Source organism: Biomphalaria glabrata, chromosome 3 (assembly GCF_947242115.1).
Source record: "Biomphalaria glabrata chromosome 3, xgBioGlab47.1, whole genome shotgun sequence".
NCBI classification, from domain to species: domain Eukaryota; kingdom Metazoa; phylum Mollusca; class Gastropoda; family Planorbidae; genus Biomphalaria; species Biomphalaria glabrata.
Window position 1 is genome coordinate 35,767,939 of NC_074713.1, and position 20,253 is coordinate 35,788,191.

The window sequence follows — 20,253 nt, forward strand, 5'->3', positions numbered from 1 at the left end:
AAAAAGACAATGTTTAGTGGGTGGGGGGCGTGAACGGTAAATGTTTGAAAAACACTGTTCATTTGCCTCGAATGTCTCACGATTCAGGTACGGCCCACCTATTCTTAATTTAATTTTATTTGACTGCAATCTTCTTACAACTCGAAATAGTACAAGCTAGACTTAAGGAGAGTGAGTTTCTGAAGTTCAGAAATGCTTAAAAAAATGCTTGGCGCCCGGGGCTTCGGCCCGGACATCGTTGGAGGATCTTTATACGCTCCCAAAGACAAATAGATGACTAAAGTAACTGCAAAGTTCATTTTCTCCTTTAGGTGGTAATCAAAGTTTGAATAACACAGCGTAATGTTATACTGTTTCCTGTCTATAAGTCTAACAAAGTAAACATATTTAGGTGATGTTAATAAATATATATTGTACAATATGAGAAACTATTGTTATAAACCTGGTGGTGGCACAGATGGGGGTAGTGGTATGTGTGTAGTCAGCCGACGCAAATCGCCCCAGGCCAGCGCTAGACGAGCGGTCAGCCGTGATGAGCTACGACGGTCAGCCGAGACGAGTGTCAACATGACGGTTCGGGAAGGATCGGCGTCGTGAACAGAGCTCAGGAGCGTCACGAGGGATGTAGTCGTGTGACGAAGCTAGATACGTCGAGCGAAGTTCCGTCCGGTTCTAGAAGGCCATTAGGGACCCTATATAAAGAGCGGAGGTGTCGCAGTCAGGACGGTCCACGACAGAAGGTTCACGACAGGGGTTCAGAACACGGTCGACTACAGCACAGTTCAACGGTGTGGTTCTGTACGGAGCATTACGACGGTTCAGTGCGGAGTACTGTCAAGTACAGTTGAGACGACTGGCGTCTTGATCTTGGTCTGCGATCGAGTCCGACACAACGAGCCTAGTGTGTGAAGTCAGTCCTGAACTGTTGAACCCAGTGCAAGCCCGGAACGAGACGGAGAGGCCAGTGCAAGAGTTGATACGGCGGTACGGTGTTATCGGAGAGATATTTGTACAGTCTACGTGTTGCCAATTGTACAGTATTGGCTGTTATTTATTCAACTATTAAAGTGTTACGTTACTTTGGAGCCCTGAGTTGTCAAGTTCTTTAAGTTGGTGATGTATGGTGCAGTTTGCAGAGAGCCTGGATAGTGAGATTCGTAACACTATATTAAAAATATAGACAATGGGATTTTAAGATAGCATTGCCACTCATTTTACATTTGTGCAAAAAGTAGGTCATCAGCTGACTGTATTAGTTCAAAAGAAAAAAAAGAATTAACGATAGTTTCTATCGGGTAAAGCTTGGATAAAGTTGATGGCGGGTGTGTGTGTGACGTCCTGAGCTAACTGCACCGGGTGACACCGACCCTAGTGACGCCACTGGGCATATGGCACATCAAAATTTCTGCTACAAAACACTCTATGAGTGGCCAGAAGATTGGGGCATCAACAGTTGATACTATTTTATCAGTATCAACAAAACCAGAAATTATAAAATTAATGCTAGTTAATGAAACTCTATAAAAAATGACATTCCCACATATCTTGTAGACACCCATGACCAAGATTACTTTGGGAAAAAAATTAATAGAAAAAAAAGCCCTACTTATCCCTTATGAAAAGATTAGCAATGAATATTTTGAACAACTGAGAAAGGCACACACTGAAGACCGAAATCCACAAGTCTAGCATACAAAACTGGCTGAATAGATCACATTTCATTGCACCTTGAAAAGAAATACCTACTAGAAACTATTTCTCTTGAATCAGTAAAACCTAGATGACTTTTCTCTCTGGAACCTAACTCTCTTCCATCAGAGATAATATTGAAAAAATACCAAAACTTGATGAAATAGTGAATACTTTTGTGTAAATTTATGACCCCAACACCATTGGATCAGACAGTACAAATATGGATATTATATTGCAGTAGTTCTCAAACTCCGAGACATCCAAAGGGGGTCAGCAGAAAGATGAACATTTTATACAATCAAAATAACTTCTTTGCTAAAAGCTGGCTTATTCGATCAAATACTTTGAATAATAATCAAATAGCTCCTCACTACTGTTTACTATGTCTATTACATACTAGACTATGATGACCTAAACTATAGATTTAAAAACATTCTTCACTTGGATACTTCCGACTAGGTATTGAATTCTATTGAACCCTATTGTTTGTGAACAAACTCAGACCACAATCATAGATTCTTCCTCTTCGTTTTCATATCTATGTTGGAAGGTTCAGACAAGTCCTATAGAAGAAGAGTAAGTTTTTTTTGTGCTCTTACCACCAGAAAATGTAATTCTAATCAAATTCTAACTCTAATCAAAATTGAATATTACAGGAGATACAAATGCAATACAAACAACAACAACAACACAACAACAAACAAACAAATAGAAAAACAACAAAAGAGTAACATTTGAATCCATTGCCTTTTTGTTTCATGTAAGATTCATTCAATAAATACAAAAGAAAAACTTTACATTTGTTTTAGTTTTTTTTTTTTAGCATCACACATGATTGTAGATTTGCACTAGCTGTTTTGAACACACAGCATGGCAAGGCTTCTATTTTAGAATACTGGTAACAACCCCCCTCCACCCCAAAAAAAAAATAACAACAACAACAATGACATTGATAGATTTACAAAAGAATGAGAATGTAATAGCTAACAGTTGTGTTCAAAGTGTTTCCATAAGTGAACTATATCATTTTGAAATGTATTGTTTTTTAAGCAATAAATCATATGATAAAAATACTCAGAGATTTATGTAACAAATAATATAGGATCCTAACAAATAATATAGGATCCATTTTGTGAACATATCCTTATTAGTTGAATGAGTAATGTAACAAGCGAAAATGTTTTGGCCAACATGCAATCACAATGTGAGCAATGACCTAAACTATAATGTAGTATTTCTTGACCATCATTCAGTAATTGTCTGAATGATTCAAGTAAGATATAATACAAGATCTACTTGATCAACATCAATGTATTGGCTGAAAGAATGAATTTAGGAGTACATGATCTCTATTTACTGCTATCACAGTTGTGGAAGCCAAACTAGAACCATTTCATCATTAGCTGTGCTCCATGGACATTGCTATGGCTTGCTTTAAAAGTTCCTCTTCTGTTAGGTCTAGACAAATAAAACAAACAATGAAAATGTTGTAATCTAAAGAAAAAAGTTATTTTAATAGAGCAACAGTGATTGCAATCATACTAAAAGGAACTAATGCCCTGACAGTGACAGCAATCAAATTAAAAGAAACTACTGCCCTGAGAGTCATCATCATCTTTCCTTGGTGTTCCTCATGGAGCAGAGGGCCTCAGTAAAAACATGCCACTCTCCACAGTCTCTTGCTAGTTTTTTTTAATGGCTTCCCACGTTCTTTTTGGTCTTCCTCTACGTCTTGTGCCTTTGGGGGTGGGGTGTCCATCTCTAAGGCCTGTCCAGCTCTATTGTTGGTATCTTTTCTAAGGGTGTGACCAATTCACCTCCACTTTTTCTCTAAGATCTGCATTTCTCTGTCCACCCACCTCCCAAAGTGTTTTCTGACAGTGACAGCAATCAAACTAAAAGGAACTACTGTCCTGACAGTGACAGCAATCAAATTTAAAGAAACTACTGCTTTAACATCCATCCATTTATCCATCCCCATGGTGCTATAGCCCATGGAGGGCTCTGGCCTGCTTCAACACATCCTTCCATTCAGATCTTTCCTGGGCCTTTTGTTCCTGGGCCCCAAGCTGTTGTAGATCTGACTCCACATAATCAATCCATAGCATTCGGGATCTGCATTTAGGTTTTTGCCCGTATACAATTTTTACTTCTCTGTTCTCTGACATTCTTTCAAGGTGACCTGCCCAATGTAGTCTGTTCTTTTTTACCTCTGTCACTATCTGTGGGTCTTCATACAATTGATATATCTCATGGTTAGTGCATGCCATCCACCCTGTTTCATCTTGCATAGATTTTCCTAAGAAAATTTTCATTCCCAAGTATTAACTCTTTCTCTCCTAATGGACGATACCATCGTTGATTTGACCTCATAAAATTTAACTAACTTTTAATTTTGTAAACTTTATTTTGTGTTATATAAAAAGAGCATGCTTTCCCCTTTAAATCTATATCAAATAAAACATTTTCTGTTTTTAAAAGAAAAAGCTATTGAAGCTTAATCATAGCAGGTTAGTGAAATAGTATTTAGCAAAATGAAGAAATCCATCAAAACGTGGGAAAATAATTATGGAGAGAAAGAGTTAAGTTGATTTTCGGTTGTCTTTGTCAGTGTCCAGGTCTCACTTGCATAGATTGCTGCTGGTCTTATTATACTTTTGTATATCATTTTCTTGGTTTTCCATTATATTGTTTTGCTCTTAAGTAAATGATGGGTGCTATAAAATGCTCTGTTGCCTCTTGTTATTCTTTTATTTCTGTTAGTAGGTCATTTTTCAAATCAATAGCACTTCCTAGATATTTGAAAGTTTGGACATTTTTGAATTTGTGGTCTTTGATTTTAATATATTTGTGACGATACGTAAACGCTTGCATATAAAAGTTTCATTTGTGCTTAAACGCTCGAGAGAAAAGTTAGATCCAATTGACATAATAAACTCAACACCCAAATAATAGTTACAACATGTAGTGTCTCCACTTACTAAATTAGAATAATAGGGTGAAAAAAGTAGGAGGTGGAAAGCCAGTCCAAAATTCCCCCCCCCCCCAGGTCACCCCGCCCTTGGTATGGGCTGAGTCACAGGATAGCGTGATATGTAAGGGACAAAAACTTTCCACTATGACTCATACCAGGATGGCGGGCTAAGGGTCAGCAGGTCAACATCCATCGACCAGTCCCGCGTTGGACTGCGGTCGGTATGCTACACATACACACAAAAACAGGTGTGGGCACACATCGGTTTGGGACGGTGGTAATTTTAGAAATTTAATAACTTTAATCCCATTGGATCAAGCACGAATATTATTTTAAAATTCAAATTACCCCAAATCCATAGGCCCAGCACCTCTGGCTATGCTAATGGGTTCGAGTCCCAATCTATATAAGAGGGGACGCGGGCTCCAACCCACGCTCACACCCGCCAAACAGATTTCTATATTTAATAGGCGAGGCTGAAACTTAGTTTCTCTCATAAAGCCGCCTATAATTCAAACAATCGTGGTAGGTTGCTCTTATTTATACAAATCTTTATATGTGTATTATTTTGTGCATTTATTAATACTACGTAAATATGTAACCTTTTATTTTATCTTCAAAACATTGTTTATTATCGATGGGCTGTGTTCTCGCCTGTTTTAATTATTTTATTATTTTCCTCAACCTAGCATTGAGATGATTTAATCTAGATCTACTGGAGCGATCGGATCTGTTACAAGATTCCGAATCGTATACTCTCTTACTAGATCCATGAATGGGTTTTACTGTATAACATGTCAGCTTATTTTAGTGACAGCATGTGATATGCCACATCTGTCTATGGCATTTACAGTCTTTATAATTTTACTTCTATTCAATCTATGTTGTGAATAAGATTTAATCTATGAGCATATCATTCCCTTCCCCTTTTATCTACATATTTACCCATTTAATCATAAATGATTTATATAACATTGCCCACTAGAGATGTATGCAACTCTCTTCTTTTATGCTGGTTTTATCAGCATATATTCTTGTTCACTTTTAAACATTTTGCTTGGGTTATCTCCCTTATTTTGTTTTGTTTATATAATATTGAAGTTCGAAGTTTAAACCTGTTGTTTACTTGTATGATCATAACATCATGGCTTATTTTACTTATAGCCTCATGTGTTGCTAAATGTAGTTATTTCCCCTGTTTTATTTGTTAAATGTATTCATTGAACAGAATGAGCTCTATGCCTCACATGCACAATCTGATTGATTGCATGGCATAAGAAAGTTCCTACCTATTGCCATGAGGAAGTTTCTAAGTGTTTCTTTCTTTTCAGCCTGGTTGTTATTGGTGGTGCAATATCACGCAAACTAGACTCGCAGTCTTTTCACCACCAGATCTGCACTGTCTACACCTGTTAGATCATCAGCTTCGACTGGATCTGCAGCGTCACCAAACCTGAGCCTACAACGTCTGAACTCACCCCCCCCCCCTTTCTGTCAGCAAGAAGGAATCTCAGTAGTGCCCACTACAAACGGCCCTAACGCCCAGTGCCCACTATCAATTGCCTACGGTCCAGTGCCCAGATACTTGCCCAGTGTTCAGCGCCTACTGCCCAGCTTAAACTGCCCAGTCCAGGCTCCAGCTGTCCATTGCCCAATATCCACTGCCCACTACCTACAGTCCTGAGAATACCCTTCACACCTTTCACTACAGACATATTCCTTTTCGACTCAAGCCTCATCCATCTACAAGAAGATTCAGCTCCGAGTCCTTCCTGCATCTACCAGACAAGCCCAGCGGCCAACCGACCCGCAAAGAAAGTTAAGAACACGAAATAGAAACACTTATCCACTCCTTCATATGCAATCAATGATGAAATTAATCCACCTTAATCATTGTTAACTCGCTACCCAAGCTAGTAGTGATATTGTTGTTGTTAAAAAAATTTGTATTTTTTTACTCAACATATTGTCAGTTCATTTGTTCTAATTGTTGCTCGTAGTGTGCCTGTTCAATATTTACTTATGTGAGCGGGGAAATTCAAAATTACTTCCCCTAGAGTAACGAACCAAAAATCATTTTAAAAATATTAAAACCTCGCCACAATATTGTCCCTCTATTTGATTGTCTCGTCATTGTGATGTACTTAGTTTTACTGTCATTGATCTCAAGTCCTGCTGGTCGAGATGCTTCTTCTAGTTGTGTGAAAGCTCTAGCAATGTTAGAGGTTTCTTTACCCAATAAGGCAATGTCATCGGCATATAGAGGTATTGTAGAGGTTGGCTGTATATCGTCCCTATTGGTTGCGGTCCCATGTTTTCTCTCCTGAAGTTAGTAATTGTTTTCTTTGTGTTCATGTGTATATATCTTATAACTCTCTCCAGTGTCAAATTGAAGAGTATGCAAGGAAAGTGAGTCACCTTGTCTTAATCCTGAATTCCAGTGAGTGTTCTCCTTGTATTATGACTTTACTTTTTGAGTTATTTAATGCCATATGTATAAGTCTTGTCAGTTTGTTAGGTATTCCAAAATCCTGTATTGTGTCATACAGATATTTCCTTTTGATACTGTCATAAGCACTGCTTTAACAGTGACAGCAATTAAATTATATGAAATTACTGCTACAACAGTGACAGGAATTAAAGTACAACTACTAGCCTTGACTGATGTTGTATCCTAAATGCTTTATACCAGCATGACCAGCTTAGGCGTCAACTTTCCTCTGCTGACATAGAAGAGAGCACCTGGCTGCATGTGGCGTCGGAACGAGACAGCTGGAGGTCACTCACGAAGGCCACGGGATACACATTTGAGACCAAAAGAAAATCTGCTGTCGAGGACAAACGCAGACGACGAAAAGAAAATCTAAATCGACCACCTGCGGACAATGGTTATGCTTGCCCTGGATGTGGCAAAATATGCAGGTCACAGCTGGGGCTGCACAGCCACAGGAAATACTGTATTCCTCATTAATCTTCAGACTCGAAGACAAGCCTTATATATACCAGCATGTCAAATGTAGAAGACAGAAGTTAAAAAAATACTGGGGGTGAGGTGAATTAAAAAAAAAAGAATACCCACATAAATAAAGTAGAATAAAATTGAAGCTATTTATAAAAGATATTTATAAAAAAAAAAGTATGTGACAAGTTTCAAATAATGTCTCACAAAATAGCAGGCTAAGATGAATGTTTCTGTGTTCAACTTTAAATCTGTGTTACATCACCAGCACATAATTCTCAACTAATGTCAGAAAGTAGAGTGCTCTTACCACAACATTTCAAATCTGTTTACTTAACAGTGTTTCTAATGAACTCACCAGAATAATCATTCTGCCCAGTATCCGAGGCTGTGTTTTCTGTGCTCGATTTAGAATTTGATTCATCACCTACACTGACTTCTTTAGGGCTAGTTGATTTACTGAGAAATGAAAGACGCTTAAGGCGCAATTCATCAGGAGACAACATCTGATGTTCTTTACTTGATGACTGAGTCTCAGTGATTTTGGTTTCAAGGGATGGCTTTAATTGAGAAGAAGAACAGCTTTGGGCATAACCTGGTGAATTAGAGAATAAAACTAAGTCATTTCTATTCTTAGCCTTTTTAAGCTTCAATAGCCCTTGGGAAGTTTTTAATTTCTAGAAACAAATCAATCCTTGAATACTGAGCAAGCAAATCAGTTTACTATAATGACAATTTGAAAATATGAATGAAATTTGTCAATCCACCTATTGAAATATCAAACAGAAACAACAAATCAAATAGAGTTTTAATTGTTCCCATTGGCTACAATGTCAACAGTTATATTAAGTTTATGTTCAGATTTAAATTTGTTTTAATTATTATTTTGGTTGTAAAATAAAATTATAAAATCAGGCAAGAATGTTTGTTTTTTCAATAGTTTGTTTTCAGGTCCTAACAAAGTCTTGACATTTAGAATTTTTCTTTAAGGCTGAAATACGATGTTAGTGTAAAGTGCTGGAATCTCAGGCTTAAGATCTGGAATCTTCTATTTATGCCAACAGACTAACCAACTCAAAATATGTGTTAAAGAGAGAGAAAATCCTTATGTTTCAAAGCTATTCTCTTTTGATTAGATGTTGTTTGTTCAGCACAAAACAGACAAGTTCTAATCAATGGGTCAAGTTAATATTACCTTCCATGCTTAATTGCAAAGCTTTCTGTAATGCTGTATCATCATTATCATTCAGCTCTTTACTGATTCTCAGAGCTTCCTTCAGTGCTCTATCCTCCTCTCCCCCACCATCCACAGTTTCTGTCTCTTTCTCATTAAGAAGACGAGGCTTGACAGGTTGTACAGCTGGTACTAGTCTCAATAGTTGATCTGCTTCACAATCTGGTAAATTTCCAACAACTATAAATATAGAATATCCTGTTGAAAACAAAAAGAAAATGAAAAATTTGTGTGCAATGATGTTCAAGCACAAGAATTAAAAAAAACAACAACAATTACTACCCCCCCCCACACACACACACACAAACACACCATATCCTAGTGTTCAGGATATACTTTTTTTTTTATAATATAAAGCAAAAAAAAAAAAGTGTAAAGATAAAAAGATACAAAATAAAAACCTTCTTCCACTAACTGTTTGAGAAATAAAGATAAGTAAGTATCTGAGATCAACTCTGGACCAGAAAGTAAGCTGTTTAAGTTAAACCATTGGTTGCCCAGTTTGCGTACACAAAACCAATGCTGCAGGTAATTGCAAATAAAAGCTGACATCTGCCTGAAAATAAGTAAAAAAGAAAATAAAAATCATTATTAAGCAATATCTGATAAGTTAATATTCAATCAAAACAAAAAGTTTCAATACAAAGGACTAATCTTTTCAAATACAGATGAGATGATGGAGTTAGCAGACAAATAATGCCCAAAATTCTCAACAAATTGTGAACAAACATCTATAACATTGATTTTTTTTAAAATGACGACTGTATTGGATAGTAACATTTTAACTATTTGGGGCAGTAAAATGTTTTAAAGTATTGTCATGCTAACATTTCAAAATGTTTTTTTTTTGTCATTTTACCAAATTTTGGAATACATGTTTTAAGCCATGCTATTCACAGGTAAATTCATTGGCCTCCTTCAGTCGTAGAACGACTATGGTTCATCTCAGAGCACACTTCCTCATGTGGCTGTGGAGCCCTATTTTGGAGAGACACTCCCGTCCACAGATAGCGCAGGTTAAGGTGGCTTTTGCTTCGGTGGTAGAGGAGCTGGCCGTTTTTCGGATTGTACGTTTTTTCTTCCTGAGCTGAGACCCAAGTACTTTCACTGTCCATAACTTTTTTGGTCACTGTCTCTCTCCATCTGTTGCAGTCTAGAGCTATGTCTTCCCAATTGTCAGTATTGATGTTCACTGATTTGAGGTCACGTTTTATTACATCTATGTAACGGAGATGGGGGCGACCAGTTTTTCTTGTGCCAGTCACGAGTTGTCCATAGAGGATGACTTTCGGGATGCGCTCGTCCTTCATCCGGCGAACATGTCCAAGCCAGTGCAAACGGCGTTGTCTGAGGGCTGTAAAGATCCTGGGAATACCTGATTGCGCAAGGATCTCAGTATTGCACACTTTTTCTTTCCATGTGACATTCAAGATCCTACGGAGACATCTCAAATGGAATGAGTTCAGTTTTCTCTCTTGCTTTGCATAGGTGGTCCATGATTCACTGCCATACAGCAGTGTACTCATAACGCATGCCTTGTAGACTTCCATTTTGGTCACCATAGTTAGCTTATGATTTTCCCAAACTCTTGGCCTGAGTCTAGCGAAGGTCGAGGCAGCCTTCCCTATGCGTTTTTTTATCTCCTCTTCTAGAGACAGGTCATCTGTAATTGTGGATCCCAGATAGCAGAATTCGTTTACAGCGTCCAGCTTGTTATCGTCAATGATGATGGAGGGTGGTGCTGTAGCAGGTGGTCCCATAACATTTGTTTTCTTCATGCTAATAGTCAAGCCATATTCTTTACAGGCCTGAGAGAAGCGGGACATTAGTGACTGAAGTTCCTCTTGTGTGTGTGCCACTACCGCTGCGTCATCCGCGAATAGCATATCTCTTAGGAGGGTGGCTCTGATTTTAGTTTTGGCCCTCAGTCTGGCAATATTTAGGAGTTTGCCATCAAATCTGGAATGGAGATAGATGCCTTCGGTAAATTTGTCAAACGCGTTGTGGATTAGCAGTGAAAATAGTATTCCAAAGAGGGTTGGGGCCAGGACACATCCTTGTTTAACTCCGCTGTTTATACTGAAACTTTCAGAGCTGGCACATTTGAATTGCACTGTACCCATCATATTTTGGTGGAAAGATATGATTACATTTAGTAGCTTGGGTGGACAGCCTATTATCTGTAAAATTTTAAAGAGGCCATCTCTGCTAACTAGATCGAAGGCCTTTGTCAGGTCAATAAACGCAATGTAAAAAGGCATCCTTTGTTCTCTGCACTTTTCTTGAGTTGGCAGATGGAGAAAATCATGTCAATCGTGGATCTCCCTGAGCAAAAGCCGCATTGTGATTCTGGATAGACCCGATCAGTGAGTTTTTGTAGCCTGGGAAGTATCACTCGAGCAAAGACTTTGCCTACAATACTTAGGAGGGAGATTCCCCTGTAATTGTTGCAGTCGCTTCTATCACCTTTGTTCTTATACAGTGTGATGATTTTAGCATCCCGCAGGTCTTGTGGCACAGCAACTTCTTGCCAACATTTGCAAAGCAGTTTGTGTAGAGGTTGGATTAGAGTAGTTTTGCATTGTTTTAGAAGATCTGGGGGGATACCATCGCATCCGGGTGCTTTGCGGGCAGCAATGTTGTCTATGGCTTTGTTGAGCTCTGAAAGGGTGGGTGTTTCATCTAGCTCGTTCATTGTGGGTAATTGTATGATGGCCTTAAGGGCTGAGTCAGAGACTGAGCTTGTTGTAGCGTAGAGCTCAAGAGTAATGTTCAACCCATCTGTGCATTTGTTGGCACTTGTCAGTGATAATTTCCCCAGTGGTTGATTTAAGAGGTGCTGTTTTGTTTTGGGAGGGTGAGAGAGCCTTTTTGATTCCTTCGTACATCCCTCTTATGTTGGCCACTTGGGCTGCGAGCTGAATATTCTCACTGAGCTCTAACCAGTATTCATGGCACAGATCCTTGCCGTCCTCTATACATTGGCTCTAGCTTCTTTCAGATTTAACAGGTTGTGTTGGGTAGGTTTTGCCTTGTATGTAGCGAGTGCATCTCTCTTTGCTCAGATGACAGGTGCTAAAATAGCTGATTTAGAGTCAAACCAATCATTTTCTTTTGTAATTTTTCTTCCAAATTTTTTGTATGGTGGACTTGAGGTGTTCCCATTTTTCTGTTGCTGTATTTCCAGAGATATTTTTATACTCGCGTTCAAAAGATTCCGCAAACTGTATCTGGAGATCAGGGTGACACATCTTGCTTACATCCGATTGGGGTCTTCCAATCTGCTAGGTATGGTGGATTTTTTGGGGGATAAGATTGATCTTACAACATACCAAGGAGTGATCTGTGTCACAGTCTGCAGACTTGGTAAGCTTGACAAATTTTAAGCACTTTAGTCTTACCATGATTAGGTCTAGTTGGTGCCAGTGTTTGGAGCAAGGGTGCCGCCAAGATACTCTGTGCAGCGGTTTAGTCTTAAAATAAGTATTAGTGACACAGAGGGAGTGTAGTGAGCAAACCTCGAGGAGCCTTTGTCCATTTTCATTTACTTTTCCGACACCAAAACGCCCAATACAGCTGTCCCATGCAGCGTTGTCAGATCCAACGCGTGCATTGAGGTCGCCGAGGATGATAACCTGTTCCGTAGTTGGGATCTCGCTAAGAGCAGACGAAAGGTTGTCATAAAACATATCATTGGCTACTGGTGTGGAACTCAGAGTAGGAGCGTAGGCACATATCAAAGTCACATGTCCAATAGATGTGTTAAGGCGTAGTGATAGGAGTCTTTCTGAACCATTGCACTTCAGCTCTACTGTGTTCATCAGTGTGTTCTTAACTGTGAAACCAACGCCATGTTCCCTTACTTCACTTTCGGCTTTGCCTTGCCAGAAGAAGGAGTAATCTTTTTCTTTGATTGAACCAGAGTCAGCTAAACGAGTTTCCTGAAGGGCGGCAATGTCTACTTTGAGCCTGGACAGTTCATCGTTTATTATTGCAGATTTTCTGGCATCTTCTATGTCTGGTAAGTTTTCATTAAGTCCAGTTTGTAGAGTACACACATTCCATGTGCCCAGTTTAAGAGTGGAGCTCCTCTTTTTTTTCTTCATGTCGACTGGTACATTGGCTTTGTGCCTGCTTTTCAGATTTTGTCCTATTCTCGTGTACCCAAATGAGGAAGATAGGCATGACGGGACAGCACCTTATTGGCTGGGGGCTGCCCAGCTTGAGGTGGGCGGTAGCTGTCCATTGGAATCCTAGGATTCCTCCCACCGACGAAAGTGGCCCCTGAGACCCTGCTCTACGTCAATTGAGCATTTGAGCTTATAACCGGTGAATTAGACTAAAGTAAATCTTTTTTTTCCCAATAAAGTGTCCCATTAATCTGATAGCAATCAACTGTGTACAGGACTGCAGATTCTGTGATAGCTTTATACATGACGTAGATAGACTCTATAGAAGTCAGCACTCACTATTCAGACTAACAACATTAAATGATCCTAATAAAATTAAATGGGAAGAAAATTAAGAAAAAAAAAAGGTTAGGTAACATCACACTTTCTGATGTGAGAGTTCTCAATATTAATATTTTTGTCTTACGTTGGATCTCGTCTTGCTTGAACAGCCACAGGGTCCTGACTATTAAACAGAACAACATCTAGTCCCCAAACTGATAAGGCTTCTGTAATAACTTGCACTGAGAAAAATCCACTGTCATCAAAATTACTAGAAGGTTCCTAGAAGTGAAATTAAGTCATTTAATTTAGGATCTCACATAAATCCAAATAACTTGCTTTCTTTAAATTTTTATGAAATGAAAAAAAAAAAAAGGAAAATTATTTTAATGAATATGAGTAAAATAATCTCAAAACATTTGAAATGTTAAAATAAAAAAAGTATTTAGAAATTCTTGTAATAAGAAATCTTTTTGTGTGTTTCAAGTAAAAAATTTAAGCATAGATCTAAAATATATAGCAACATCTAAGTAAGTATAAGGAGCAATGTAGCGAAATGAAAACTGACTTGAATAAATCTTTGATAATCATGTGTCCCAACACCACCTTCTGCCATTCTATCCCTCTCTCTTTCATCCAGTCGTTCACCTATTTGTGCTAAGTCTACAGCGCTGAAATACTGATTTTGTAATAAAGCATTCAGGCAATGTTGAGCACAAAGTGATCCTTCTTGCTGAAATCAAAGAAATTTGTTTCATTGTTAATTTTTAGAGAAAATTGTTTATACATATTTGTATCAACCAAAGCTGTGAATCATATTATTTTAAGAATATGTTGCTAAAATCAATCTAATGTAAAAGACAAGATCTAAATGTTTAGTGCAAAAAATTTTCAAAAGTAAACATTAAGCTTAGATAAAGGTGGACTAAATCTTGCTTCTAGTCTTCAAGAAAAGAAATCCCAAAGACGATGCCACATTTTTATTCGTGGACAGAAGGAGATTTAAAAAAAAAATTTAGGTATCAGCTAAATATGACTTATCAAAATGCTTCTAAATAGGCACAAAAACACATATATGCCATAGCCTATGTGTAAATTGGTGGTGTTCACTACTATTCATTTATTACTAACAATGAAAATAATGAATGCTATTTTAAATACATTGAGCTGTTAGATTTGTGAGGCTGCGCTACATTTTTAAAAATACTATTTTATGACTATTTTCCCATCAATCAATAATGCGCTACAAATTTAAAAAAGACAAAGAGACAAAGGCAATCAAAAGTGATAGGCTACTAAAGCAAAAAGTATTTCTATAACCCTGCCCCCGCACCGACACTGATGGTGCGCACCAGCACACCGTTCAACACAAGGAATAGACGACATATATATTGATTTGAGAGGAAGGACTTTTTAAAATCCGGCTGAAGTGATCTGCAGGTTATGGGAGTCTGAGCTGTCTGGGACTAAGAGCCATCTTCGTGCTGCCAGTGAACTCTATTGAGGACCTGTAGTGACACTGGGAAGTGTGTTGGTGGTCTGTACTAATGTTTAGGTAGAAAGAAACTTGTAGAACTTAAGACAAGACTGCCTTTGACTTGATAGCTGAAGTCTTGTCTCACTGTGTATTTTATAACTGTAAATAAATGCATCATCTATTATTACCTCCTTTCATTGAGTGCTTGCCCTAGATTTACTAAAATTGGTGTAAGAAGTGGGATTTGGGCAGCTCAAGGAAAGGAAAGAATGAAAACAACGAGGAAGCGAGACGAACTGAGCTACAAACAGTTGAAGGAGGAGCTCCAAGCCAGACTGGTTAATGAAGGGGAGGATCCCGAGACCTACTAGTTTGAGGTAGATCCTGATATTGGCGAGCTCCTGAACACCATGCAGGACCTGTTACAAGAACGAAGTGAACAAATAAGTACCTTGCAGGATTCGATGGACAAACTGATGCACATCATGCAAGGCTAGATAGAACCTTTGAAAGAGAGAAGTCCAACATTATTTAACAATAAACCGTTACTCATTCAAGACTGGCTGTACTGGCAGTTACAAAGAATGCGTTGGTGGTGTTGGTGACGTCTGTGACAATGATGATAAGTCTTACCATTATGACTTTCAAGATGAAAAATTGCTGCGACGATCTTAACAATAAGTACATAAATGAAAAGAAAGAGATAGTAGAAGAAGTAGGTAAAGTCTGCTATGCGACTGAAACTTTCGGTGTACCTGTTATGAGTGCCACAACAAACCAGAAAGATCAAGACACTGTTAGGCCAGCGTCTGAGCCTGTCATTTTGGACTTGAAAGACCTCTGTCTATCTGCCAGTGCTTACATGAGAAACTCTAATTTCAATTACTGCATTCAGGCAATAAACAAGAACAGTACATGCGGTGCTTCACAAAGAAAATGCAAACCTCAAGAAACCTACCACACGGTCTTCTGAAACCAGTGGACATTAAATACTTTTGTTTTCATCAGTGAGAGTAGCATGAACAAAGGAGAATCAATTTCAGCTGGACCCAGATACATTTATACATGACATGGAACATTGTAATGGTGCTTCATGGGCATACCTTAGTGACGCAGCTGAGATTTTGAGTTAACTAAATAAACAAACAGTGCTATAGGCACAACCCTGCTTTCCCTCTCTCTTAAATTAGTCTTTCCTTGGTGCAGTAATTACTGATCAACTAGGTAGGTAATATGCGTGGTATCATCAACACAGTACCAGAAAAAAAAATGAAGCTAGAGAGACAATTATTGTTTCATCAGGTACCAAATTTAGGACACAGTCACTAAGTGGTAGCAGGCTACATATTGGGTGTGGGTGTCACACAGTTTTTTTTAAATGAGTCAACAAGGTAGTTTACGGAGAAAAAAATAGAGAAAGAAGATTGAGTTGGTGTTTAAAGAAATTGATATAAAAAAATAAAATTGAAGATAATTTAACATTTTTTAAATACAAAAATAAATAACTATGAAGTGTTCATTAGCGCACCAAGAGTGTTCATTAACTTACAAAGCAGGGAACAGTGTTTGTTAATGTCAGAAAATTCGACTGTCTAGAGCTAGAATACTGAATACATCTCTGTAGACTGTTACTAGCCTGATTCTAGCTAGATCTATCTATATATATTGTAATAACTGAAGGGAGGCAACTCAACGAGATATAGATGTTAATTTATATGGAGACATGACAAACACATAGTCATAGGACATCTGCCTTGAGCATAGCATCTTTATAACAGCTCTAGACTTTGGCGGAAATCGTTTTCTCCTTCCCTCTAATTATGTCAATAGCCTTCCTAGTCTAGTGACAGTCTAGTCACTAATAGTGTGCACCTTCTGCCCATTATCTTGGCTGGCGGGGTTATAACAATTAAAACTTGTACAATATATTATATATAGATCTAGAGATCTAGTATTACTAAATACACTAATAGAAGTTAGAAGTAATAGAGTTACTTACTAGATCTAGTCTATTAGATATCTCTGGAATTTTCTAGATCTACTAACTACTTAAACTAGACTAATATTAATTATTATTTATTATTTAGTAAATAATAATATGTCAATACTATGTGACACTATGTCTAATGTCAATGTCACTAAGACAAGTCTAACTCATTAGTGAACTCTGCCTGGGTGACCCTGAGCCTTATCATAGATCTATCTAGTAAGTAGCATCATAGGCATAGGCCAATAAATTAAAGGAGGACGGGTAGAGACACTAGTGACTAGAATCTAGATTATAATTATTATATCAATATCTACTAATCTAGTCATACTCATGTCAAATGTCACTCATGATACTGAGTTGAGTCATAGACTAGAGTAGAGCTAAGAGCACCAGACCAGTAGTCGTAGAGCTAAGAAGAGGGGCCTCTGAGGGGTAGTCAGTGCTAGAGTAGTAGATAGAGTACTACAGTCTACACTCTTCTAGTCAGTCTAGTCTACAGTGACTACAGTAGTCAGTAGATACTAGATTTAGATAAACTAGAATAACTAGATATATCCCGTGCCCGTACAAGATTCTGCTCTTCTAGATCTAGAGTAATCTAGACTTACTAGACTAGATTCTAGATCTAACTAGATCTAGATCTGATACTAGATTTACTAGATCTAGATCTAGATCTAGTAGATGATCTACCTTTTCGTGAAAAATAGACTCCATTTTGAATAGAAAAATAAAAAAAAAAGTAATCTTCAGTTTTTAACTGCTCGTTGCTGTATTTAAAAAAATATCTTTCGTTTTTTTTTAAACTTGAATATTATAATTTTATATTGGCTTCTATCTAGATATGGATATCTCATTTGTCTGTATTTTCGTAGGGAAAATGATTTTGTCCTGTCGTGACCTTTCTATTTACATGTTATATTTTTTCTGTTACTACCTTATATTGTGTTACCAATGAAAAAAACAAACCTAGCTAATATTTGTGACATTTCCCTTAATGAACAGCATTTTTTTCTTCTTTCCATTAACATCAACTTTTTTGTTTCTTACTATAATCAGTTTGAACTGGATCTAAAAACCAAAAAAGGGGGGGGGGGGGCTATTTTTATTTGAAAGTTAGATATTAAAAAAAAACAACCAAAAAAAAAACCTGATGTTGTTTCTTTTCTTGTGCATAAATGTATTATTGGTTTCTCAATGTAATGTCACAGTTTGATACGCAGCATAGAAGTACAAATTCGCTGTTAGTAGCCAAGCCATTTTATCTTAATTAATTAATTTTTATTTATCAACATCTAAGTGACTTGATTAAACGAACTAATTAATTAAGGAATGAAACATCTGCCTTATAGCCTATGTGTAAAATTTCATTCGTACAGATAATAAAATAAAATTGTGTAAGTAAAATAGTAATGTGCAAAAAAAAAAAAAAAAATTGGGAAACATTTATGGCAATGGGTGAGCGCAGAGCAAACTCAGTTGCGACCTGCATATGTAAATAATAATGTCTAACTACACATAAAATAAACAAATGTAACAGCTCGTTTGTTTGTGAACGTCAAAGCTAATTTTGAAATATGTGGAGGTTGTCCTGAAAAGGACAGTGTGGTGTTGGGGGTGACTTGGGTGGGAGTGGTGTTGAATGACGATTTATGCCTTGCCACCTGGTGTCTTTTGAGACTTCTTGGGCAGAAGTACGGCTTGGATGTTGGGCAAGACACCACCCTGAGCGATGGTGACGCCAGACAGAAGTTTGTTCAACTCCTCGTCGTTTCTGATGGCCAGCTGGAGGTGACGGGGAATGATTCTTGTCTTCTTGTTGTCTCTGGCAGCGTTGCCAGCCAACTCGAGAACTTCGGCAGCCAAATACTCGAGCACTGCAGCGAGGTAAACAGGGGCGCCGGCACCAACACGCTCAGCATAGTTTCCCTTTCTCAACAGACGGTGGATACGACCGACTGGAAACTGAAGTCCAGCCCTGGATGAACGAGACTTGGACTTGCCTTTAACTTTGCCTCCTTTACCGCGTCCGGACATTTTCTTATTCTGTATGTAGAGATGAAACAAGCGCACACAGAAATATGCGAGTGAGACAACAGCGCGCCGCTCGACCCTTTTTATACGAAATCGAGCGGACTTTCGGTTAGTGAGAAAGCAGCGCTCCGATTGGTCCAACGCGCTCGTACTCTGTCGCGTACTCGCCCGATTTCCACGCCGTTTCGTATATAAGGCGACCGCTTCGTCAGTCCCGCTCAGTTTTGTGTATCACGCACAGATCGAAAACCATGCCACCCAAAGTATCGTCAAAGGGAGCCAAGAAAGCCGGCAAGGCTAAAGCCGTACGCACCGGCGATAAGAAGAAGAAGAGGAGGAGAAAGGAAAGCTACAGCATCTACATTTACAAAGTGTTGAAACAAGTGCACCCTGACACTGGTATCTCCTCAAAGGCCATGTCAATCATGAACTCTTTTGTGAATGACATCTTTGAGCGCATCTCAGCCGAGGCTAGCCGTTTGGCTCACTACAACAAACGCAGCACCATCACATCTAGGGAGATCCAGACTGCCGTCCGTCTCTTACTCCCTGGTGAGCTGGCCAAGCACGCTGTCAGTGAGGGTACCAAGGCAGTCACCAAATACACCACTAGCAAATAAAGCAGCCTCCCACCCACCCTTTTTTTTTCTCCCCACACAACGGCCCTTTTTAGGGCCTCCAATTTCTTCACAATTATGCTTGAGTAATGCACAATCTAAACGAGACTAGTTTGTTGTATTCTTTCTGACTGATTCTGGGAAGAAGAGCAAACGAATTATTGCATCAGTAAAACAAGCGTGCAAAATCCTTCCTTTATTGTAATAAATAGCTGGACGAATTACTTTAGTTAGGCCTTGGTTAGTGATAGGAAAGAAAAATAATACTAGAGTGATGTAAACGTTTATAAATTGTACATACATGACAAAGGATAGAAGAATAACATACATAACATACGCCAGTCATTCCCTCCTCACGTTCACAAAAAAAGCGAGAGCTTTAATCTAGTAGCAATAGCAGACGACCGCGCCGATTACGACTAGAGTTGACCAATCAGAAAGCCAACGCTTAAAATAGACCCACAAAAAAAAAAAAAAAAATGTTCTGAGAGAAAGCGGCGAGGTTGAAGAAAAAAAAAAATATACAGCCAGCGGTTGGGTTGGAAAAGAAAGAGTGTTTACTTTGAATTTTCTGGTAGGCCATCAATATTAACTGATCACTTAACCACCTTGCACAATAACAAAGAAACAAACAAAAAGGTCAACAAAAAAAAATAATAATAGAAAATAACTATATATACATACTACTCCTCCTGAACAGTGTCTACGGCCATACCACGTTGAAAATACCGGTTCTCGTCCGATCACCGAAGTCAAGCAACGTCGGGCGTGGTTAGTACTTAGATGGGTGACCGCTTGGGAACACCACGTGTTGTAGACATTTTTTTT

At 38.4% G+C, this 20,253-nt stretch overlaps 3 protein-coding genes and 1 non-coding gene across 4 annotated transcripts; 2 read left to right on the top strand and 2 right to left on the bottom strand.

Annotated features, from left to right (window-relative positions):
- Positions 1-2,420: 2,420 nt before the first annotated feature.
- LOC106073620 (ataxin-3-like) lies at positions 2,421-17,545 on the bottom strand. Its single transcript, XM_013234230.2, has 7 exons — positions 17,468-17,545; positions 13,879-14,043; positions 13,456-13,592; positions 9,261-9,415; positions 8,821-9,057; positions 7,984-8,220; positions 2,421-3,150 (listed from the first exon to the last, which is right to left on the bottom strand). The coding sequence occupies exons 1-7, from the start codon at positions 17,489-17,491 to the stop codon at positions 3,092-3,094; spliced, it is 1,014 nt and encodes a 337-aa protein (XP_013089684.1). The 5' UTR covers positions 17,492-17,545; the 3' UTR covers positions 2,421-3,091.
- A 689-nt stretch (positions 17,546-18,234) lies between these two features.
- LOC129925268 (histone H2A) lies at positions 18,235-18,863 on the bottom strand. Its single transcript, XM_056024777.1, has one exon. It carries the CDS (start codon positions 18,809-18,811, stop codon positions 18,425-18,427), a length of 387 nt encoding a protein of 128 aa, XP_055880752.1. The 5' UTR covers positions 18,812-18,863; the 3' UTR covers positions 18,235-18,424.
- A 152-nt stretch (positions 18,864-19,015) lies between these two features.
- Positions 19,016-19,524, top strand: LOC129925266 (histone H2B, gonadal). The gene has a single exon (XM_056024775.1). It carries the CDS (start codon positions 19,060-19,062, stop codon positions 19,426-19,428), a length of 369 nt encoding a protein of 122 aa, XP_055880750.1. The 5' UTR covers positions 19,016-19,059; the 3' UTR covers positions 19,429-19,524.
- Positions 19,525-20,126: 602 nt separating this feature from the next.
- Positions 20,127-20,245, top strand: LOC129925519 (5S ribosomal RNA). Its single transcript, XR_008777284.1, has one exon. It is a non-coding gene; the product is annotated as a 5S ribosomal RNA (ribosomal RNA).
- The last annotated feature ends 8 nt before the right edge of the window (positions 20,246-20,253 follow it).